Here is a 25,193-nt window from a genome sequence, read left to right as displayed (position 1 = left end):
TTATCATCTAGCTAGCTTTTCAGCTCCTTCATCCTTTCTTCTATCTTCTTGTCACTCCAATGGTGCAGATATCTCTTTCATATGTGTAAGTCTCTAATGTTTATAAACCAATGTGCCCAGCGCTAGATTTAGGGTGGTGTGGGTGGTTCCCCCGCACAGGGCACCCAGCCGATGGGGCACAAAATTGAGAAGATACACAACTGAGAAGATCCATTTGGGGGTGCCAAAATATGGCCTCACACAGGGCACCCAAGTCCACTCTTGAATGTGCCAACCTCCTGGAAGTGCTGTCTTGAGGCATAGACGTCAGCTGTGGGGGCGGAATCGCCTACTCCTTCCAAGACTGTGTTGCTGACACAACTGCTGACATCACAAATGCTGGCCTGATTGAACAAAGCACGCGTGCCAGAACAGAGCACACAAAACAGGTGAATCAAGAAAGGTGGAATCACCTGTTTGGTAAAAAAGACAAAGAGAGGTACTGAATCTCTGCTTCCCTTCCTCTGCATCCCTTCCTACACAGCCGATCAGTGGCAATCTAACTTTTTGGCTTTGGATACATACATTTTGCTGGATCAGTAGCATCCCCAATTCATCTAGAGTTATTAATTTATGTTTTATTTAAGGAGCTCTCTTGTAATCTTCTAGTCTATCATATACGGTAGCTTCCCAAAGCAACATACGTACAATCAAAATGTTTTAAAACAAACACCACCATTCTCAGTTAAAATATTTAAGCAGGAAGAGACGTAAGACCATTTCATTTCAAGCCAGCCAAAAGTATACAAAAACCCAAACTCCCAGCCATTGAAGAAGGGCAATGAAGTCACACATCTAGTCAAAGAAGATAGAAATACTGTACAAACTACTTCAGGGCTCACTTATAAGAAAATGCCGGGGACAAGCGGGCGGGGCAATCACTACTCAAGCAGGGAGATCCTTAGCTATGGGGCCACCACTGAAAAAACCTTATTTTCTTTGCTCACGTTTTTAAGATCTGGCTTTTTGACCAAGCAGGTCCACAAAGCTGTTTTATAAAATAAAAGGGGGGGGGAATAAACACTCAAAAAGCCTGTTCCACATGATAAAAGCTGGACTGATGTGCAAGTTATAATTTATTATTACTAGCGCACCAGCAATCCTGACCTGAACACTGATGGGTTATTTCGTTATTACCAGCGGTAGTAACTAGCGTAACACTATTGCAGTTAATTTCTTTTGGCCTGAAGACACACATATTTGGGGAGGGTGGGCAGAAGAATCGTATTTTGAATGCAAGCCCAGTCTTGAACTGCAATTAAATCTACAGTGTTCAATTTAGAAATGGTGTGTTGGAAAAACAAAAATCTCAAATACTCTCCAAGACCTATAATGCAAATGAGCTGATATTAAGAAATGACTGTGAAACTGAAGGCTCATTCTTCTGATTTATTTATCGCCCATTACTCCTGTGACTCACTGCCAAATGGATGAACCAACTCCAATGAAAAGCACAGTACTGGAGGGTTTGTTGCCATATGATGGGGAAAATGGGTGGTAACCCAGAGAGACATCACACCAGCCCAAACTAGATGTGATGGGGGCAGACACACCTGTGGTTCACATGTCTGCCCAGCTCCCATAAGAGGGTGTGACTGCCTCACTTTTACTTCGAAAGAGGAGCACAAGTGAGAGGAAACTACCCAGAACAATTATCCCCACCCTCCTGATTTATATGCATACAGGTAGGGCAGCTGGTCCAGTAAAGCAGGGGTGGGGAACCTGTGGCCCTGAAGGTATTGCAGGGACTCTAAATCCCATCAGCATGGCTAATGGTCAGCAATAGTGGGAGTTGTAGCCCAGCAAGACCTGGAGAGCTGCCAAGTCCCCCACTGCAACCCTAAGCACAGGGCGGCCATTCAGGGCACCAATTCACCATGAAGAAAGGAAGGCCCTGTGCTGATTAAAAAGCTCTGCAGAGTCTCTTCCAAAGAGGCTGCTATGCAAATATTAATCTGTCCTAGTGGTACTTAATTTATTGAATCTGAAGTGATTGCAGTGCAAGGTGGGCTGCATTCGTCTCTTATTCCTGATTAACAATTTTTCCTGAAGAGAAAATGCTATTTATTTGATTAGGAGGAGGTAAAATGTATCAGCAATTTTTATGCCATCAATATAAATTTCTTTTTACAAGCCGAGAGAGAGATGGTTAAGTAATTGTTTTGAGTGCTAGAAAATTCCCACTAAACACATTAGGTCTATTTCATTAGTCAATTTTCTGCAGTTCAGGCATCTAAAACTTTCGTCCTCTTGTTTGGGAAATGTTATTTGGAGTCCTGTTCTACGGAGCATTTGGGGCTGTTATTTATAACTTTTTTAAATGCTGGCATCAAGTACTGTACTTTAAATTCCTAATATGTCAATTACTAACATTAAGCAGGTGCAAATAAACTCTATTATCAGATTTACCCCAAATTTGAAGGTATGGGACTTGTGGAACAATGACAGCTCTGGTTCTTCTAGGTTATAAGAGAGGAGTAGAGAGAAATAGATAAATGAGAGGACGATGCTGTGAAGGGTCAAAGTCTAGATTTGGATAATGGGTTGTATCCATTATCCAGCTCCTGTGTGTTACATGTAATGGACATTGCAAATATTTATTTACAGTCTTTGTTCCATGTGAAAACAAGCTGGAACTCACAACAACTGATATTCCTCTTCCTATCCCTCAACCCACCCCATGCAACTTATTCATCCCAATGGAAGCTTCTGCAGAAATGCTGATTGCTTCAGAAAAGAGATTTTTGTGGAGACCTGGGCCAGGAGAGAGTTGCATTTTCCCTCCCCCAGAGCTGTAAAGATGCTCAGGCTTCCCTGCGGCTGTTATTTACATAACGGGAAATGTGCCATGTTAACTGTGTGAACGCCATCAACAGCACATCTATTTTGGCCCTCAGCTGTGCATGAGAATCTCCACATCCAAAGCGCCAACTGATGACTAGTAATGGCCCTGCTAGGCTTTTGGTAGAACGTGTACTTTGTGTATCCAACATCCTAGCAACCATTCTGGCACCTCCAGTTAAGAGGTACTTAATAAAGCAAGCAACATCTCCTTTGCCTGAGAATGGAGCACAATTGCTGAGGCAGCCCTCCGAATTATCCATATGCTTGGAACCACACTCAAAAATAGACGTTTCCACCTCCTTCCCCACAAGTCTTAATAACTGCAGTGATGATTATGTGCAACATAAGAAGCTGCAAGGTGAACTGATGAATGTAACCACTGCTAAAAATACCATAATGGCAGAATTTTGAAAAGACAACCTTGGCTGACTCTGCTCTGACATTTGTAATAGATCCAGTACATCTCCCTGTCCCCCTGCCCCCTGAAAAGGAGGAAAGACTACATATATAAATTAAGTTGCGCGTTCTCAAGTTTAAAAATAGCAAGATGTTGCCATCAGGGTCTCTTCATGGGGTGAATTTTGTTTATCTAACATTTCTCATATGTCAGCTCCTCCTATTTCGTTCCAGTCTAAATGAACTAATTATGGTGCTTGAAGAAGTTAGGACTTTGGGATTTACAAAAGGGTTTAATGACCCCGCATGCAACATTTCAGATCTCCAAAGGAGATATAAAGGCATGTGTGTGTGTGTACAACCTACTAATAACTTCTAGCAGGAGGACAGGAATAAGGATACACTGTCAGAAGGGAATCAGGAACACACCATCATCTATGATGGGGAAGCTGTGGTCCTCCTAGGCTACAACTCCCATAATCCTGATTATTGGCCATGCTGGCTAGGGTTGATGAGAGTTGGTTTTAAAACCATGGTTTTCCCATCCCTGATTTTAGGCTACTGAACTCACAGCATAAAATTGCCTCTTATGGAAGGGAGCTAGTCAGACAGGAAGCTGATTTCATATGGAACAGCCAAAGCCTGGCTAGCTTGCTTCAGAGGGCTACCTTCCAAAGAGAGAGAGGGATGATACACACTTCCATACACACTTCTGGCACCAGTGAACATCTTGATTTAGGATACACAAGTTAGCAACATTCAGGTTATATTTTAAAAAATTATACATATGATCTCTATTTGCACAAGGGTTGGAAAACCCCATTTCCAGTTACAGACTCAGCCTGGGCCAAGAAGCATTGAATGCACATTATTATACAATGTAGACAGCAGGCCTCTTGTCTTCCACATGTTTTGGACTACAATTCCCATCAACAACCAGCCAGCATGGCTCCACTTGCACTTGAATGCCTGAAGTGAGGTAACTTTAAACTTAACTCAAGCATCCTTTAGCTGGTTCTTTCTTGCAGAGTTCAGGAAACAGCTTAGTCAGGCAAGAAGCTTCTGGCAATTCTCAAGTCCAAAGAGAGCGGAAGGAATCCTTCCACAAATGCCGATTGACAAATATTGTGCTTTTGCTTTGAACAGGTCCAACTGATGCATTTAGGAAGCAAAGCTTTCTTTCTTATGAGCATGCTGCTTCTATAACTCAACTCAGATACTGGACTATCATACTTCGAATATAAGCAATGTGGATATATGTTAAAATGCAGTAAATCCAGATTTCCACTCCTACAACAAGCTAACCCTCCAGCATCCTGGAATGTTCTGTTGTTGCTCGTGGTGGTTATGGACTTCACACTTCCAAAGAGGACCAGCGAGCAAACTTTAGCTGTGGCTAGGACAGCTCTGCCTGACAGGAGAAACTGCACTTTTCATACAGCTGTTGGTACTCAGAAACTGACAACCTGGAGTGCAATTATCAGCTAACAAATCTCACAAACTTGCTAGTCCTCCTAATAAAGATCCTGCAGAGAAGACTAGATAATTTACAGCACAATCCTAACTATGTCTACTCAGAAATAAATCGCCCAAGATGGATGACTCAGTCAGTAGAGCATGAGACTCGTAATCTCAGAGTCATGGGTTCGAGTCTTACATTGGGCAAAAGATTCCTGCATGGGGATTGTCCCTTCTAACTCTACAATTCTATGATTCTATTCTATGAATTCATTAGAGCTTACTCCCAGATAACTAGGGCTCGAATTGCAGCCTGAACATCCACATGGGATGAAGCAGTGTTCCTTGAATCTCCAGACTTAAAAACAACTAAATAAACTGAGTCTGAGGTTAAAAGTTTAACGTCCAACAAATTTCAAACAGGTTGTTAATGTGCACACAAAACCCAGTACACTGTTTATGTGAATGTCCATTATTTCAAGTGCTTCAGGTCAACACAAAGCCAGATATGGGCTGTTTTGAAGCTGAGGATCCTAAACGAAAGAGTGAGAGAGAGCAAAGACATGCTAATCCTTATAAGGCAAAAGCCAACAGCAGAGACCAGAAAAGTCAATGTATGCCATTTTTAAAGTATGCAGAAAGCCCATAAGATCACGACACCAACTGGCAGGGTGTCAACGAAAGGTATGACTGTGAAAGGAAAGAATTTTGTGACCAAGTCTACTCTCATGTGACTGAAGGGGCATTTGTTTTCCACCACAAATACACCAGGCAGGAGATGTGTCACAGAGACCTATTAACATTACAAGACTTACGGTAGCTTGCTGTTGTCTATAGCACTGATTCACAACAGCAAATTTTGCCCAAGTATTTTGTCTTCCCAGCTACTAATTTGTTGGAGATTTGTAGCTGCTGCGGCAGCAAGCCCTAAATGTTTGGCTCGGTGAGTTAAAACTGGTATTTTTACTATACCTTTGTCCAGTGCTATATTTCTAGAAAAAGAGATGCCGGAACTCTCCATGTTCTCTTATAATGGCACTGGCACCCACCAGTGTTCTTAAACTGAAACTGTTCTCAACCTGAGGTACCACTTTAGCTAATGGGGCCTCCCACTGCTGCTACGCCGCCGCTTCACGATTTCTGTTCTTATCCTGAAGCAAAGTGGGTTAGCGGTGTCTGTAACCTGAAGCGTCTGTAACCCGAGGTACCGCTTTACATATATACTGCTGATGGGGCCTAAGAATCCACAACACAAAGCTGGGAAATGAGCAATGGTTCCTGCTGATCTCCAGGGCTCAGTTCAGCACTTTTAAAATGATGCAGATGCTCCCTTAAATTTCATATTGGGGCCCAGCAGCATGGGACTTTTAAAACCCCATGCTGGAGCCACCAGCCAGAGTGTGTGGTAAGTCCAACTGCTAGGCAAGCGAGGAGATGATTTCTCAGCAGCCACAGGACACCCTCTCCTTAAACAACAGACAACCAACTTGATAGCAACATTCAGTAGATGCCTCTCTGACTCCTAGTGGCAATCATCACCCTCTCAAACTTCTTCCTCCAATTGTTACCTCTTTTTTATATAAGAAAAGTTCTCAATAATGTTATTTAAAGTCATTACCGGCTTCAATGCAAGGATAATCCCCAACAGAGAAGCAGAATATCTGAAGGTTCTGAAACGGTAAGTGGCTGCAATTTGGAGCCTGGCTGCCTGCAAGCATGTCCCATTCAGTTTCTTCTCAACGACCCTCCGCTTATTAAAGTTCAGGCTTGGAAGGTGCGGATGCATTTCTCATACGGCTGCCTGCCTCTAATTAAAGGGGATGTGAGCACAACCAGAACCCAGCTGAAAGCTGCTCCAATGCTTTATCTTTTAATTCAGCTCCCTAATGCCTTCCCCCTTGCACATGAAGAGCTGCTCATTAATTTCCCACCCAAATGTGATGTGTGCTCTTCCTGAATGCATTTAGCCACGCTTCACAGCCTCTGGACCTACCGGTAATTGCTATCATTAGAGAAGTTTTCTGCACCACAACATATGGCAACCACTGCTGCTTCCGTTCATTTGCACATTGCTTGGGAAACCTCGGGGTTCCCACCTTCCCACCTCTCCTAACGTGAGCATCTCAGTTTATCATAACTTCTTGTGTATCTAATAATGGTTTAATCACTCAGTCCATCATGGCTCAGTAGCAGAATGAGATGTGCCCAAGAAACTATTCTGTCTGTGAAGTATCTCTATTTCAATATCATTAGTATTCTTACCAGGAGCTTCTGATCCTTTTCAAAGTATCTGCTGCACACACCGCCTTTGCTAGGACTGTCGTCAGCAACTTGGTTCTCTGGCCGCGTGTGCTACACCGTAACACATTATCAGTTTCAACACGATGCTTTAGATGATGTTTTTGTTTTGTCAGTGAAGGATTTGCCTCATTGCCTCCCGCAACTGCCTCTTGTGTTCTGCATTACAATGCTCAATCTTCAGTATCTTTATGTGACTTCCTGGGCACAACTCTGATTGCCCTGTTGCTACCTTGTTCTGGTAAAACCAGCATGGATAATTCTGGCTTCACAAGGCTGGAGAGATGGAGTGGAAAATGTTCAGAGATGGAGGCCAGCTGCCCCACAATGTCCTGAAAGAAAGCAGAGGAGGAAAGTCAGTTCCCCTGTGGACATCTGGAGGACCACTCTAACCCCAAACTCAAGGCTCAGGGTTGAATTGGCCCAATTCCTGTATGGTCCTCCTCTCGTCCAGAACCCCAGGCTCTCCTTCCTCCCGACATCTCCTAAATCTCATTTCCGGCTCTCCGGATATCTTGTGAAGTATCTCACTCACCACAATTGTCCGTGTGGCTTGAATTTTTTGAAAAGGCTGCAATTTGTTGGTGCCTCCGGTAAGCCTCTGAGCTAGTGCCCAGCATGCAGACCAGAAATTTGTCATCCCTGTTGAGTGGCCGAAGTTGCAAAAAGCAGGCTGTTCATCCAGGGGAGTGGGGTTTCTTTGCACCTGAGACTGCAGAAGTGGGGCAAACACCACAGGTGGACAGAGCATCTGAAGGACTTAGTACCTATTCCTCTGTTTTTTATCTTAAATTCAAACCTCAGGTGCTGGCAAGGCCTGGCTCTGTGGTAAAATTGCGATGAGCACCCCCCCCCCCATATTTATTATACAGTGACAGGCAATACCTGTCACAGACCCTGCATCTCTCCTTGCTTGAGTGTTTTTGCCTGGCTAGATGGTGTCCTTGAACTGGGATTGTGCTCCCTGCTTGCCTTGTTGCTTGTGTGTTATGTGTTTGTAAATTTAGTGATTTTCCCCCCCACGGCTGGAATGTAAGCTAGTGTAGAAATGCAAAAGCTATATCTTTTGCTATACCCCAGTGATTCCCAACCTTTTGGGGGGGGCCATGCCCCACCTCAGCATCTCTTAAATCCTGATGCCCTCCCCCCGGTGACATATAATTCTTTTTATTCAAAAAGTGAACTACTATTCACGTGGAGGAAACCTAAAAGGCCATTAACTTGGTTTACCTCATTCTCAAATTGCTCCCCTTAAAAATAAAATTGCCCCTCTGTGGGGTGTGGGAACCACGGCTCTACCCATTTCTACCTCTGGCCCCAGCTGCCACAGGCATGTGGCCCTCAGAATGTGCCCCCCCCGAATATCTGTGACTATCGGCTGCTTCTGAGGCCTACTCAGAAATGCCTTCTTGTCTCAGTCAAAATCATCATCAGACCCCAATAATTTCTGGAGAATGAGGGTAGTTGTGAGGGCTAAAAGACAGCCGCAGCACAACACTGCCCCCCCCCAGTTGTGTCATGACTACCATTTCCATGTTTTGTTGGGGTTTTGTTCCCATTCACAAGTATTCCTTGGTTTATTAGGTGTTTGAAACCCGTCTTAAAAGGGCCTGTAGGCCTCACAAGGTGGCTTCAGCCCTTGCTCCACTTACCCTCATTGGAGCAACTGACATTAAAGGCCTCAGCTAGGCCTAGCAGATGACAAAGCTGTAAATAAGGCTGAATTAGGAAGCCAAGAGTCTCCATAATATGAAATATAAACAGAATAGTCAACGTATTTTACAGGGAGTTAACCATTTTGTCCATGTGGTGTGTGTTTGTGTCTTTCTCGGTCTCCATGGAAAACAGTAACAAAGTGTCTGTGAGACTTCAGCCACTGTTTCCATTCTGGCATACTTTTGTAGGCCAAGCCTACTCCTCTATCTATCTATCTATCTATCTATCTATCTATCTATCTATCTATCTAATATTTTATTCTACTGAGTTTTAAACAACAGCTTTTTACAACGCTCATAAATTTCCTATGTTATAAATTAGTCCGTTTTGTGTTGCCAAGTCACCCTTCTGAAAGGAGAAACAAAAGACTCCTGCAGCTGAAGGGCCAGGAAGATGAAAACAGTATTTTCTGTGTTACTTTTCTCAATCCATAATTTGTTTCCATTTATTCTCTTGCACAGAGATCACCCAGTAGCAGTTTGCCCTATGTATGAAAGTTTAAATGTACATAAAATGCTGCATTTGAATTCTCTGTATTTTAAATGCTGTAAAGAGAAGAGATTCCACTACAGCAAAAGCGTCAAGAGAAGGCTGGTGTTTTTCCATTTCGATGAGCTGCCATTTTCCATTTTGATGACCTGATGAGTCATCACCGGAAAGGAAACACAAACTGCAGAGCAATCACAGCAGGAAGCTGAAGCTTGAAAAACCTGTGTGTGCTACTTGGTGATGGCTAGCAATAGCAATAGCAGTCTGCATATCCCACTTATGAGTTTATGGCCCCCCGTGAGAAAAGACTGGTTTGTGAGCATGGATGGAGGGGAATGACATCTCATCCATTAAATATGATTGATGTGTGTGCACTACAGACCAGAAAGGGCTATCAAACTAAGGAATTTCAAGCACTGTCATGCCTCAAAGGGTTTGGGATTTGTAAGAAAGTATTCTAATCACTTCCTAGATTACTTTGGAAGTGAAACTTTCAGACTGGCTTAGGATTTCAATCTGGCTGCTCCCTTAATTTTAAAATAGGTATCTTTGTTAATAACTGCAGCTATCTGACATGACCTCGTGGTCCTATTTATTTTGGGAGGTGGCAAAGCTGTCTCTGGGCTAATGTTGCTTCAAAATGTATAAAATGAGCTCAGATAGAGGCCTCTCTACAAATAATAATAATCTGCATAGAAAACAAGCATTTCAACAAGAAGGATTCTAGCCCTGCCTTCTTTCAGACATGCTACCATTCTGTATGCAGGAATTGTTTTGAAGTGGGGCAGGGTGAAGAGGGCGTCACCCTATCATGAGAGATTACATCTGTATTCTGACGTAGTGCAGCCCACAAATTTACCACTTTGGTGAGAATGGCCATTTTGTGATGTCGGCCACACTTGCACTCTCAAGAACACATATCTTAAGAAGCATAACACCAGACCGTAACACCAGAACATCTGCTTATCATGAAGATGCAATTTACCCCCACCAATTCAGTGTGTGCTTAAACTGCAGAAATTTTACAAAGAGTCAACAATAAAGAGTAGCGATATAGCAACCTTGCACAGAAAAGCAAGGAAGGGGCTTCCATCTGTCAAATTGATTCCCGGCCCCCCAGGAGGTTGCATCACAGTGATTTTGAAAGTCAGTAGTTAAACTAATGTTCAGGTTTGACAGCTTGCAGACATGACTGTGTCTTTGGGATTCAGCTTCGAGCACCGGTATTTGGTATTGTTAAGAAACACTGCAGTTTTTGTAACTTATTCTGGCAGTACTTGGGAGTCATAGTTTCAACATGACATGATTAAAAGGCAGTTCAAAACGCTTCTGAATGGGGTGGGGGGAAGAGGTTGAAATGGCTTGCGTAGGTATTTTCAGGTAATATGTCTTATACTCGAATGCATTCCAAGTTCCATACATACAGATGACCCTTAAATCTGGGAGATATTTGATCTGCATGTGCGTGCAGACACACCATACCACACCACACTGTTTGCCAAATCACCTGAATTCTGTAACCTGTGTGACCAGAGAATATTTTTCTCGAGCATTAAAAGGAAAACAGTAACAAGGTATGCTGTAGCAAGCACAGGATTTTGTGAAGCCTGCCTCCCCGTGGCTGAAAGTGGGGATGTCCTCACGAGTGGGTTTTGGTGGTCCTGGCCAGGAAGTAAGAATGGAAGGCTCACAGTGTAAGGCAGGATTCTTTGTACCTTCGCAGGTAGGGCCTTCTAGGAAGCGATGAGGACTGGCGGTGCCAATTCCTTTGGTTTTGTAGATGGGCAATAGCCTTTCTTGCACTGAATGAAGGGGTGGAGCTAACCCCTTTCCCTCCCAGTTCCATCATGCATGAGCAGAACTTGGGATGCCCTAGCCAGAATATGTAATGGCACAAATCACCCACCTGAATAGCAAAAGTTACAGATAACATCTTTATATGCCCCAAGCATCCTCAATCATTGCTCAGACTAGCTGAGACTGACAGGCATTCTAGGGCAAAAATACCTGGAAGGCAGCACATTGGCTAAACTTACTGGAATTACTTAATTATTTTCTTCAGTCTGAATTTAAGAAGAGTTGCAAAGAAATCAGGCAATAATACTAACGCTAGGACTGCTGACTACAAAGAAATGAAAAAAAAATACAGAGGAAGTTTACTCAATAATATTTTGAATATCCCTGTAAAGAACAATATAATATAGAGAAGATTAAAACATGGATGTGTGAATCCCTTAATCTGATCCTAAAGCTGTGGAGAAATAAATTAATCCAATGTATCAGAGAGCCTCCAACTACGTCAGTTTTAGCTAAACACTTTTGCAACTCATTGCAGTGTCCACCATAGTGCTCTCATTTTGACAAGTCAAAGTGCATTACTTTTAGAATTACAAAAAACACCTCATTCCTTGAGATAACCACATGCCCCACATAATAGCAGAAAATATTTCACTTAGCCTTTATGTGGAATTTATGGCCATCTTTCAGTGTGATCACCAAAACAAAATCATGCAGATTACTAACCAGGGAGAGGATGGAGACAGCTATTCAAATATTTCAGTAGCTGAAGGAATGCTAGCTTGCTTCATGAAGTGTGCATTCATAAGACATTCTTTCCCTCCCAAGACGTCTGAAATCAGGTCCAATTAAGCCCTTGCATGGTCCAAAATATGTAACCCACCCCACCTCGTGGCTTTGACATTTGGGGAAATTGTTTTCTTTTTCAGCCTGATGCACATTAGCTTGAGAAAAGCTTATAAAGCACTCCCATTTCCAAACTGGGCTTTGGAAGGTCATGGTTTAGGACTCCAGATCTGCAGGGCTGAGGTCATAGAATTTTTACCTTTTGTCTAATGCCTTAAGCTTACACTGGAAAGAAAAAGGACTATCTACCAAGCCCAATTTCCGTCAGGCAGATGTTTATCACTGACACTCAAAATGTATTATTTTGTTAAATGGGAAGGGCACAAAGAGTAGTATGTCAGCTACCATCTTTTAAATTTAATGGTATCAAAAACGAAGCAAGCTTTACTCTGAATTTTCTTTTGGAGTCATTATGCTTCATGGGTAATTGCAACTCTATCAACAAAATGCAATTTGGAATCTCACTGTAAAATAACCATTACAAATGTCTGTGAATTTGTTTTAATTCTGTAACCTGGTTGATAGTAGTAAACTGAAAACGGAGTCAGAAAAGGATTTATGCAACACTTCCATACAAGTCAAGTTATAGAAATTGACCTTTATTTTAACACAATACTCAGTTTCTTTAACTTTTTTTATTTTCATGCAGTGACTTTCTTTTAGTTCAGAAAATATATTGTAACAAAAAATAAAAAACAAAACAAAACAGACACACATTACATTTATTGACAATAGCAAAACCAACAAGTTACAGGACCACACTAGAGGTTGTCAGATCCCTATAATAGAGATTGCAATTCTAATTAAATAAAAATTCCTATGGCTATATTACACACCAAAAGAACAAAGCTTGAGCAATGTAAGCTTCCAATTACATAGACTACCTAAATGTGATAAAAAAAAGACTGGGGTAGGGGAACCTGAACAGGTTGCTTGCAGCAGTCTTATGAAAAAGGAATCCATAGGACCTTGTTTTGTTCTTGATCAACTGTTGTCATGATCTGAGTGCAAATGATCGAGAGAGGGCCTCCCTGGACAATCCCTGTGAAAAGAAGGATAACACACACCAATCCATCAGCATGCTTGTTTACCAGGGTTGTGGGCTGAATTCGCACTAGTGCCAAGAAATCGAAACACAGAGAAGCAACAAAAAGGAAGGGGGGTTAATACCCCCTTTCTTGGTGATGGTGATTATTTTCCACCCTTTCTCCTAAGAGCTCAAGGTGGTCATATGTAGGACACCCTCCATTTTCCTCACAACAACCTGCAGAGAGCCAGGCACATCAGCTAGGCTTTGTTTGGTTTCCTCACCTGTTGTCACTTATCACTTCAAAAAAGCGGCCTGCCTCTTTGGCAACAGGAACCGATGCTGCGAAAAGAGGGAGTGTAATAGCACCTGCACTGCCTGTTTCCCTATAAGCATCTCTACCAGTGGGTATATGAACTAGGCCTCACTCTTGATGTGGCCCAGGAATCAGGAAAATGAAGGGAGGGGCATACAGAGTGAACCTCTCTATGCGTTCTCACTGTATAGACTTTGGGTGTTGATGGGGCAATTTGTAGGACCCAACTCTTAGCATCTTTAATGGCATTCAGGCTTGCTCAGCTATGGTTCTCATAGGCCACGGTATCAGTTTGTCACTGAAGCACTTACGCAGATACAGCCACAAGAGATCACAAACAGGACATCAGGGAGGTGGGTGGGGAAGAGGGAGGCTTCAGCAATGGCAACTGGCTTCTTAGAAGAGAGACAAAACAGCAAGGCAGAGACACACAGAGAGACACTTAAGATGTAAATTTTTCAGGACACTGAAACTGCATGTTGTTCCTTTCAGGGGAATAGTTTGAGAGTGACACAGGGAGAGGCCTAAAATAAGGGGGCATCTCTTTTTGTAACCCCCATTGAGCTTTGGGAAAGGAGAAAGGAACAAGGGACTGGGCTTTCTGGCTTTCACTTTTCTTTACCGTTTGTGGAAGCAGAGTTCTTTTTATGGTGAGCAAAATAAATCAGTGTTGAAGTAGCCAAGCTTCTGAGAACCTTCATTCCTGCTAAGAAAGCCTTTGCTGTTGCAATACAGCTAACAAAAACATGGCAAGAGGAGAAAGCAGCCAGGCCCCACGAGTATGATCCTCTAAGACAACTGTTTTGTTACTGAGCCCTCCGAAAGCTATTTTCAGTGGCATCAGGTGACAAAGTTTACACATTAAATCTAAATATGGTTAGAGGGACCCCTGTTATAGCATAATAAACCTTCATGGCTGAACAGAAGGCTAAGTTTAGTAGCAAGGCAGAAATATACAAAGAGACGATGGCTGTAGCAACAAGCCACTATTTAAAAATATAAGAAGATGTTTGTTTAAGGGTTTCGTTAATAAAACAGGCATGACTGGTTAATAATAATAATAGTAATAAAAAAAGAACTGGCAGGCTTATTCAAGGGATCAAGTTAACAGAAAATACAACACACTGGTGCTCAGCTAGATCCCATTAAATGCTTTTAGGGACATTCAAGTTGGATTTGCAAGGCAAAGGATCCAAAGCACAAGGGGAAATTGCCAGGAATTCCTACCACCCCATTCTGGGGGATTCAGAGTTAAACACTTAAAACTGCATTTATGATCAAAGCCTGTCATAGTTGCTTTGTTGTTCTACCACAGCAATATCAGTGGAGAAAAATACCAACACAGCAAGAGTCTATCATAAGGATACATTAGCCTATTGCAAAGCCTGCTTCTCAAACAAAGTGTTGCAGGGTATTGCCCCATCCAATTATGGTATCTTGCTGCACTCCAAAAAACCTGATTATTTAGCATTTCTCCACTGCACAAATCCCACTGATTCCCATAGATCTGCATGCATAAATGAAGTTCTCTGTTTCTCCCTCAGTTTATCTCTAATTCTACCAGGAAACTGAACTTTCTGTACTTATGGAGGGAAGGGGGGCAGCTAGTTCTTGGCTTCCCCATAAACCTCCAGAAGCATGTGAACAGACAGCCATAAAGCAGAGGGGGAAAACAATCTTTGAGTGAAGGGCAAATAGAAAATGGAACCTCCTCCAGGGGAAAAATTTAAAATCATACTTATTGCAAAATTGTTTTGAGCTCTGGGAGGTGAAGTATTACTTTTGTGAGACCAACTGGACTCCAGTGTCTCTGGGTGTTCTTACGTCTACTGAGAATTCTGGCAAAATGGGACACCCAAGACCCTGAACTTGCTTATTTCCTCCTCCCAATCTCCCTCCCTCCCGACCCCTTTTCCTTTTGTGACATGTCCTTTAAGATTGTAAGCTTGAGGGCAGGAACTACATTCTTTTTTAAAAAATAGTGATTTGTACTGTGCATATGAACCAACCACACAGTCCCAAGCAGTCAGAAAAACCAGGATATAGACCAACAGACAGAATGGCTTCATTCTTCACACACAAACTAAAATGCTATTCGCCATTCTCCAGTGTCTTCCGCAATCTGCTTGCAGTCGTTACTTGCTAATACAGTTGTACCTTGGAAGTCGAACGGAATCCATTTCAGAAGTCTGTTCGACTTCCAAAACATTTGGAAACCAAAGTGTGGCCTCTGATTGTCTGCAGGAAGCTCCTGCAGCCAATCAGAAGCCCCCTCAGACGTTCGGCTTACAAAAATAGTTCGCAAACCAGAACAGTCACTTCCGGGTTTGCAGCGTTTGGGAGCCAAAACGTTCAGGAACTAAGCTGCTTGAAAACAAAGGTACAACTATATTGGAAAAGGGTCTTGCATTAAAATGTTGCAGAGGCTGTATCTTGGGCATGTTGAGATATTCCGTTCCACCTTAAGTTACAGAACGTAGCTGTTGTATGTCACATGTCTTTGAACTTCCATTGTGTATAGCTTTCGCTTCTGCATGACCACGAAGGAGAGCAGACATGTTTTCTCTCTCCTGAGATATGCTTAAATAAACGCTTGTAAAGAATGCCACTACTACCACCTCTCGCCTGTCGTTTCTGCTGGATAGTGGATCCTGCTACCACAGCGTGCTCTGGCTTCTCACGCTGCACCAGAGGTTGGAGATCGCCCGGCAGCTGGCTGGGAGGGCACACAGCCCTTGCGTCTCCCATGGTGCTTGTGAACAGGACATAGTAAAGTGCCTAAGTGACTGAGCAGGGGGCGGCAGGACCTGTTTGCAGCAGCAACCTATGTAGTTGGAAACAGTTATGGCATCATTCTCCCAAATGTAGCATCACTGCAGCTTACCTGGATCGGACTGGGCAGCTGCAAGCTCTGCCCCCCACTCCTCCCAGATGCTTCTGCCAGCCTTTAGCACCTGACATTGCTGGGTTTCCTATCCCTTGAGTTGACCATTTGGGAAAACCTAGCACGTAATACAGACCTATTGGTTGTTCCCTTTCTTTGAAGTAGAACATGCTTAGTGCTAAAAGGGAAGATTTATAATTTTTCTGGTTGTCATGAGGAACCATGTGCTATGCTGTGATCTACACACAGGTGACCGCTAAAGGGGGGGGGATGCTGTTGCAAAAATATATGCACACACATAAACACAACCAGCCAGAGGAATCAGAAGCTAGCCTTCCACTTTGCTATTGTTTCCTTTGGCCGTAGCTGTCAAGTTCTCCCTTTTTTTAAGGGAAATTCCTGTATGCTGAATAGGCTTCCTCGCGAGAAAAGGGAAAACTTGACAGCCATGCCTTTGTCATACAAACCTGTGAAGTACTTGTTATATTCCTGTTCTATCTTCTGAGCAGTCTCAAACTGTTCTTTGGAATGTTTCTGCGTATCTTTGTCTCTCAGAAAGTCTTTTTGCTCTCTAACAGAGAAATGTAGAAAAAGCTTGTTAAATGCTTAATTTTTCAGGGGGCACAAGGCAAACCATTAGGGAGCTAAACAGATTTGCAGCCCATTTTAATCAACATAGATATACAATGGTGTGTGCAGAGCGCCACCTGGTGTCCAGTATAGGAAGGCCGCTTGACACACAAACTGCAGCAGGAGGAGCAGCTAACCTTTCATCTGCTGCAACCAGTAAGGCAATCTGCCATGATCAACAGGCACCTGCACAGAGGCAGTGATGTCAACTGTGACCGGAAAGCACCCTTAGGGTGCTGGCTGGCTTTCGAAAACTTTTATATATAGGAAACATTGTATATGAATGTTGCTGAAAGTCCTAAATTTCAGTTATCCTTTATGAACCATAATTGTAAGGAAGCAAGCATTGAAAAATGTTGTGCAAGGTGGATACAGCTTATACACAGTGTGAGTGCAGCTGGCCACACAAAGCCCAGTGGTTGCTACTTGGCTCCCCAAGCTGGCTTGCCTCTGTCACTCCACGTAGGCCTGGATTCCTGTTTTCTTATCAGAGCCACTTTTCAAAGTAACTTCTTCTGTACAGAGATCTCTTCCCTCTCTTCTCCCTCTCCTCCACTGGCAGTTTCATCTTGCCAAAACCTTGGGGTACTTGTCCAATTTTCACATCTTCATTCTCTCTCCAATGTCTCGTGACTTTTGCACCTCTCCCTCCTTGCAAGGGTTTTAAATATCATGCTGGCAGGGAACATCTGACGGGCACCTTGTTGGCTACCCCTGGTTTAAACAGCTTCTATGGAGCTGACCCGGCTTCTCCCTGTTCCCTTCCTAACTGGCTTACTTTTCTTTGCAAATCCCGCAGGCCTTTCCTTAATGCAATTATTGAACAGTACACCTTGCCATCGAGGCATTTTAAAAGCATTATAAGTATTAGCCACAAATGACTATATATGAATATAATCCAATGCAAATCTGTAGCCCACATATGGGAAAAAACCACCCTTTACCAAGCATATATTATTTATATAGCATAACCAATGCACAGAAATCAGTTGTTCAAAGAAGGCACTTTGCCCAACATGTGCATAACTGGAAGCACAACAGTTGATCTGATTAAAAAAAAATCAAGCCTTTGATAATGCAATGCAGTGCAGTCCCCATACACAAAATTTATAGAATTTCGAAGTGCAACCCACACACGTCTACTCGGAAGTTACCCCTGAATGGGGCTTACTCCGAGGTAAGCAGATATAAGATTGCAGTTTAAATGGCATATCGAAGTAAAAGTAGATTTCCTGTTGCGCACAAGCACTGGAAGCACGCCACCCTCCAAGCACTACCTGAATCCCTACAGCCACCACCCAGCCCACATCTCACACTTACTTGATCTGCTTGGCATTCTTGTAACGGACAAAAATGACGATTGAGTAGATTTGAATGCTGTGGAGCCGCTCGATGGCATGAGGAGCAATGTCCAAGAGGCAGTGACAGTCCTAATAAAGAATAATCGATTAATGGTATACAGCTCGTTTGAGTGTTCAAAGCATTTCACGTGCATTCACTCAGCAACCCTTACAAACAGCTAGGCAAGGCAGCTCAGTTTGCAGAGGAGGGGGCTGGACAATAACAGCTCACTTAAGACTATGGAGGAAATTCACAAGTGTTCCTGCAGCTTGCCTGCTCTCTCTGAGACAGTGCTCGAAACTCCCATTGTTCCAGGTGCATTTTGTGACAGGGAATTTCATTATCGTTAGTAGTTTCTGAGCTTGGCACAGTACTGCACCTAAGATTTCAGATTAAAACTGCAGTGGAAGGAATGGGGGACCCTTTTTCTGATTTCCCACTTCCAGCTACTCTCTGAAGACTGGAGAAGAGACCCTCTTAAGAATATTAGGGGGGTGGGCAGGGGAAGGACTAGACCATGTGAAAAATGAACAGAATATTTTAGCTGCAGTTCATTCATTTTCAGCGCACCTAGACATTCCATTGTTGCGCCCATAACCTGGATTTAAGGTGCCATTTAGCTTCTAGCTTTCATATCTCAGTTTCTAGCACTGCTCTGAGACACCATTTTGGTTGCATTCCTATTCTTTCTCTGTATTTCTGTACTTTTTGCTTTCCCCATGCTACTTCTCACTCTCTTGCTTGGCTATCCTTCAATTTCCACTCCTCTCTCTCTCTCTCTCTCTCTCTCTCTCCCTCCCTCCCTCCCTCCCTCCCTCTTACAGTTCTTGTACTATTTAAATATACCAACAAAAGGAGCCAGGATGTGCAAACACCTGACTTACAACTCATCACCGACCTAATATTCTCAAACCTGCCTCTCCCCAAGCCATCTTTCCTATCAGTCCAGTGAACAACAGAAGGGGAGCCTGCTGGACCAAAGGCCCAGCATCTCACAGTGGCCAGCCAGATGCTTTTGGGATGTCCAAATGCAGAACCTGAACACCATAGCAAATTTACTGAGGCCCAAGCTAGTTGTGATGGAGGCAAGCTGCATGTTCTAATTTAAACATATGTCTCCATTAGCGGGGCAGGCAGGGCATCCTTTTTTAACCATGGAAGTTGTGGTCAGGAGAGGAGACCTGAAACTTCCAAATGTCCTAAAATCACTTTTCTCATCAGCTTGGTTTACTTCCAGTAGCAGAGGTGGCCTGAGATAAAAGTTCCTGTAGCAATGGGACATGGGGAGAGGAGGTAGGGAACTCAGATGGGTGCTCTTCCTGATAGAAGAAGCAGAAACTTCCCATTCCTCACCATAGATTAATAGTCTACAACCTTTTTAATTGTATCTGTGGGAAGGGGGGTATTGTTTTGCTGTTTTTACCTACTTATTTACTTGTTTTAGTCTGTATTTTATTCTTTGAACCACTGTACAAGAATGTAAATGTAATTGGGAAAGGGCCGCATTTCTATCTCCTTGTGCGCTGCCTCTTCTCCAAAGAGTTCAGATAAGTTTTTGTGTGGTTCCAGACAGTCTCCCACTTGAGAAGCTGGCAGGCCCAAACTACTTTAGCTACAGCAGGAAACATATAACCGATGGTAAAGCTACTATAAAAAGAGAAAGAGAAAGAGAGAAGCACCTTCTCTGTTATCTCCTTTATTGAGGCAACAGTTGTCACATCGAAATGTCCACTCCTACGTTTATAATCTATGAATAAACAGTCTTTCACACCCCGCTCGATGGCTTGTTGAGAAGCTTTCATCACCTCTGTTTCGGGAGAACAAAAACAAAGAATGGTTTGTTCATTTTTACTTTCACAGGAAAGTGGCATTCGGATGCTTCACAACCAAATTTTCCTTTGCACACGAACAGTATATATATATATAAAGCACACTCACATTTAAACCAGTTAAAAGCAATCATTTGGCCTTACGTCTACTGAAGGGCTTAACCGGATCATCAAGGAATATGCACCCACAGCTGCACATTCCCTACAATGCAATATTCGCACAAGCTAATACCATGATGTTTTCCCCCTTCTAGAATGGGGCAAGGTAGAGGGATGTTACATTGCGGCAGGGAGAAAGCAGAGAAAATTGCAGGGGTGGGTGGGTGGGGAGGAGGAGCACTGTTGGCGTCTCTCCTGCCTCATTCAAAGTAGGACCACACACAGAGTCTTGGGGGAAAGCAAGGAGGCTGTTGCAGCAGCTGCCCAGTTGGCTCCGTAGCATGACAACTGCTTCATAAACCCATGCTTTAGTAAATCCAGGCCGGGGCAACTGTTTAATAAGTCCATGCTGTCAAATGAGGATTTCCAGGCTGCATGCATAGTTGTCAGGAAGCGCTCTCCCCAAAGGAGCAAGCAGGTAAAGAGTTTAATAAATTGCACAGGAGGGAAGGGGGACCGTGATGCTAAACTTGGTACTTCTGCTTAACCAGGAGTGTTAAGCAGCACCTGTACCTTGGCTGATGATTGCCATTGTGGCTTGTATTTACTTTCCTTTTGAATTGAAAACAAGGTAATGGCGTTGTTCACAACTCATATTTAGCAATTTCCCACAATTGAGTCTTTCTGGCCTGTCTCTTCCCTATACACACTGGAAAGAAACAAAATGTGACTCTTGGATCAACTGTTCAATCCAAAACAAGGGATCATTTTTTGTTTCTCTCCCAAAAATACATAGCCCATATTTGTTCTTGATCCTAGTTTTTTGGGAGTTAAAAAACCCCCAATAATCTCTGGTTCGGAGATAAGAGTAAACCGGGTATTGTGGTCTGTTTCCTCTGTGTGCTGGAGGGGAGAAGATGAAAGTAAAGTACAGTAAGGAGAAGAGACTTAGAGGAAAGAGAGCAGAGGGAGAATTGTAAGCTGAACAGGGAGAGGAGGAAAGAGTACCTGAGAACGCAGAGCAGCATGATGGCCAAATAGGCAAAGAAGAATAGGTATTTTAGAAGGCAATTCTTGCCGATAGAGGGTTTGTGTCACCTGAATTACCCACAACACCTAAGCAACTATTGTTTTTCTACTGCTCCCTCTGGAGACCAACTTTTTGTTGCTAGGCGACCTTCAAGTGCTGGCATACTTACCTAGAGGACACCGGCAAAATTTTCCTGGAGATTCCTTGAATAGTATGTCCTTCACAACATCAAGTAATGGCCCTAGAATAGGCACAGGCCTGGGAGATGTGCAGTCCACTTTCTGGACTCGTTGATAAGCAAGGTTTACAGAATTTGGAGAGAAATGGAGAGTTGCTTACATGATCAGGAAAATAAATAAATAAATAAATAAATAAATAAATAAATAAATAAAAGAATACAACAGCTCAAGGGTCCATGATAGTGAAGGTAACTGAGATGTGGGACAGTCGCTGTCTGAAAATTGTGAATCTGAATTCTCTAACAATACAAAATCTGAATTAAAAAAAAACCAAAGCCTGAACAGGCAATACTGAAAAAGTTCATTGGGGACACAGCTGGAGAAACTCCACATTCTCTATTTATAATCCAAATCCATACTTCTTAGCTTCTGTGAAGAGCAGATCTATGGGGACATGTGGAAATATACTTTAAGAAGGGTTATGGGACATGCTAATCAGTCTTGTATGTAAAAGATTAAATGTGTGAGAGAGTGGGACATGGGATACATGGCATTTGGGTAGCACCGAACAGCTTTGAACATGCAGTGGATATGGCAGGCTGACTCTCCCCTGCACACCCTTGCCTCAACTGCTCTGTTTTGTTTTGTTCTGAAACCCAAAGTCAAAGGCCCTCCTTTACCAATGTGCAAATAAACCTAGATAATTTTGTTGTGGGCTAAGCAAATTCAGTTAAGACACTTGCCATCCAAAAAAGGGATGGAGTCTGTGCTGATGGTGTCAAGGGTTAGCAGTTCCTTTCCATCTTTGGACCCGCTGTGTTTGTGCTTGTGCTTCCTCCTAAAGAATGACCTCCGAGCTGCTGCTGACGATGTCTTTGCAGAGCTGTTTTCATCTTTAGCTTCGGACATGCTGTGCCTCCTGTAGAACTCCTGCTCCATCCTGCAAAGAGATTGTGGGCTTAATCGGGCAAAATCTGAAACGCTCTCGAACAGAATACAGGTAGCAGTAAAACCAATGATGGATCTTGAGACAGGCCTCACTATGGGGTCATTTGTAGTTGACTTGAGGGCGTAGGTTCGGTTCTGAGCTAAACCAAACCAAACCGTGACTTACCACGATCGAGCAAACACAAGGATTCCTGGGGTAAAGACTGTGGCCTCTGCACCCAACCTAGGCTTGTGGCATGTCTCACTACAGACAAAGCATGAGCTGTAATTAAGACTCCCAACTCATGGTTTGTTTGGAGCAAGACAAACCATGAGCCCAACCTCAGATGCCCAACCTAAGTCACCTGTTCAGTGTGTGTTGGTCATCTAAATGGGTAGGTATAGAAACTTTAAGCACAAAGTGAAGAATTTAAAAATAATAAGAATAATGGAGTCCTATGGGTCATGTTATACAAAAGAGGAGAGCAGGTATGGCCACACAAGAACCCCATGATTCTACAGTTCCAAGGTAAGATGGAGGGAAATGAAGTGAGAAGGTTGGTGAAATGCTATTGCAAAAGAGGGAGAAAGAGAATGATATGATCAAGCAAAAGACCCAAGAGTGAGTGAAAACCAAAAAAAATACAGTATAAGCTGGCAGCCAAAATGAGGGACACCCCCCTCCCCCAATTGGCTGCATATACACCATTACATCAGGATATTAGCTGAGGCAGCAGTGCCCAATTCTGCCCCTTGATCTTGATCTCCTTGATCTTTATTAAAAAGCAAGCATTAATTTAGTGGATTAAAGGGGAAAATGTGGTGTTCTCTTATGTTCCAGCCCATGGACCAAAATTAAATATGGATGCCATCCATCCCTATCTAAAAGTGCTATGGCATGACAACAGGAAGGCACTTAGGCTGTCCCGGAATAAAAGCACAAAAACAAAGTCCTTTCCATTTTTAGGAAGTAGGCAACCATTGGCAGCACTAAAAATGACTTGACAGAATAGTTTCTTTAATTGAGAGTTATTAAAACATGCCACCTCTCTCAAGTAACTTTACTGGGAAACTCAATACCCCCTCCAACATTAACAGCAAGGCTTTGAAGAACGAAATGCTTGGCTTTTGTTCATACTTCATCATAACTGCCTGCTTTTAGCAATGAGGCAAATGCCATTTGTATCTCAGAGATTTAATTACATGTATTTGCTGGGAATCTGTCCTCTTTCCAGCTTTTGGCCATTTTCATCCAGCTGCCACGCCATCCAGCAGCCAAAGTTCCCCTGCGGCAGAGTGTCATTGACGTACAAAATGTCATCCTTCTTGAAGCTCAAATCCTGCTCCACTTCAGACATCCAGTCATAAAGTGCCCTGCAAAAAGAGAGATGAAGACACCCTTTATTTTATTTTATTTATTTATGGTTTTTTTGACAAAGTAATAATCATAAACAAGAAAGAATAAAAACGTGCACCTTGTTAGAATCTCCTACTCACGAGTAGCACCTTGGCAGAGACACATGCCCGACTGGCATGTTCCCTCCCTCCTGGTCGATCGTTTGGGAGCTTCAAAAGCTTTCTCCAGCCCAAACATCACAGCGACTGATGCCTTGGAGACATCAGCACACTTAGGGATCCGCAGCATTTGGCTAATCTACGTTTATTTACATAAAATACACTCGGAGCTGACGTTCCACCTTAAATTTTGTACATTTTCCAACTGAGACCTAATAGATTTCCTGCTTATCTCAAGCTTGCAGATTGGGGTCAAAGGCAAGTCCCAGCTTGAAAAAAGGCTGAAGGCTACTGGTCTAAAAGGCAGCAGTTTCTGTACTTAGCACATTTTCCCCACCCCCTTCCTTTTCTATTTTTTCCATTTACATATTTAACTGCTATTTCAACTAGCCCTACCTAAGACATTTACAGAATAACTTACTTGTCTTTTTAATGTTGCCTTACAGACACTGGGCTCACCTGGGCAGGGTGGAAAGCGAGTTCTGCGACTGGCTACTGGCAAAGGACGAGGTCTCCAGGTTAAGCGGCGACTGTGGTGGGGTGACCAGGCTGGGGCTGCTACATTCGGAATGATACAGTGAACCTGTATAGAACAGCACAGGAGCAGCCATGGCAGTTGGATGTGTTGCAAAGGTTATCAGGGAAGTCATACCATCCCTTTACGTTGGCTTCCAAGTGTTTTAATAGCGGGCTTCCAATAAGAACAACACCTAAATGTTCAGTTACGTGTGCTATTTAAAGACTACCCCACCACTAGGATATCATGGAAAATTTCATACAAACACTGAGAGGTTGAGGGGGTAGAGAGAATGTTTTTAATACACATGCACTAGAAATGTGGGATGGGGACATGTCCTTGCTCAAAACATGGACTGCCCAATGTGCCCCGTGGTACCTTCAGACTCCCCCTTGAGCCTCCCCTTCCTAACCCTCTCAATTAAAAAATAAATAAATCAGGGTCTGGTTTGTTTTTAATTTGGGGGTCGCCTCTCTTTGTCCCTGTGTTGCATTTGTTAAGGGCATGGGTGTTTTAGCTGGTGCTTCGGGGAGGAGGCTTTTTTCATCCCATTGTTGTGTTTTTCTTCTGCAAAAGAGCTATGTTGTGCTGTCCATGCTAGTTTCTTAGATTTCCAAATGTGACCCCCCCCCCCCGCCAAGAAGGGAGGGTTCCTTGCTCAGTCTAAACATTGACAAAAATCTACTAGCTAGAACGCAGAACTCTCCATTCATGTAGTAATTCCCAAGGAAGAAATAATATAAATATATATTAACCCTACTGGAGCCAATGAAGGTCCTCTGGTACTTTGGTGTCCATTGTATTTTTAATCCTTCTGTCCTATACTGCAAGTTTCTGGAAGAACCTACCTTTCTTTAAAAAAGGTCAAAACTTGCTATTATTTTAGTCAAATGGCAACATTTTTTCCCCTTTAAACTGCCAGTGTACCCACAACTTACAGATCCTTTTTTAAAAATAAGACTTGCTTGGGAATGGGAATATTATAGTTTTCCTCCTTCAAACAGATGAAATATCCC

The 25,193-nt window shown here is 43.0% G+C and overlaps 1 protein-coding gene across 1 annotated transcript; it reads right to left on the bottom strand.

Annotated features, from left to right (window-relative positions):
- Window positions 1–12,250: 12,250 nt before the first annotated feature.
- Window positions 12,251–25,170, bottom strand: LOC118096549 (disks large homolog 5-like). Its single transcript, XM_060275024.1, has 8 exons — window positions 24,120–25,170; window positions 23,349–23,519; window positions 21,962–22,158; window positions 21,209–21,352; window positions 19,761–19,888; window positions 18,061–18,170; window positions 16,578–16,681; window positions 12,251–12,925 (listed from the first exon to the last, which is right to left on the bottom strand). The coding sequence occupies exons 1-8, from the start codon at window positions 24,308–24,310 to the stop codon at window positions 12,828–12,830; spliced, it is 1,143 nt and encodes a 380-aa protein (XP_060131007.1). The 5' UTR covers window positions 24,311–25,170; the 3' UTR covers window positions 12,251–12,827.
- Between the last annotated feature and the right edge of the window lie 23 nt (window positions 25,171–25,193).

Source organism: Zootoca vivipara, chromosome 5, assembly GCF_963506605.1.
Source record: "Zootoca vivipara chromosome 5, rZooViv1.1, whole genome shotgun sequence".
NCBI lineage: Eukaryota > Metazoa > Chordata > Lepidosauria > Squamata > Lacertidae > Zootoca > Zootoca vivipara.
The sequence above is the reverse complement of the archived record's forward strand: the minus strand, read 5'-3'. Positions and strand labels throughout refer to the sequence as shown.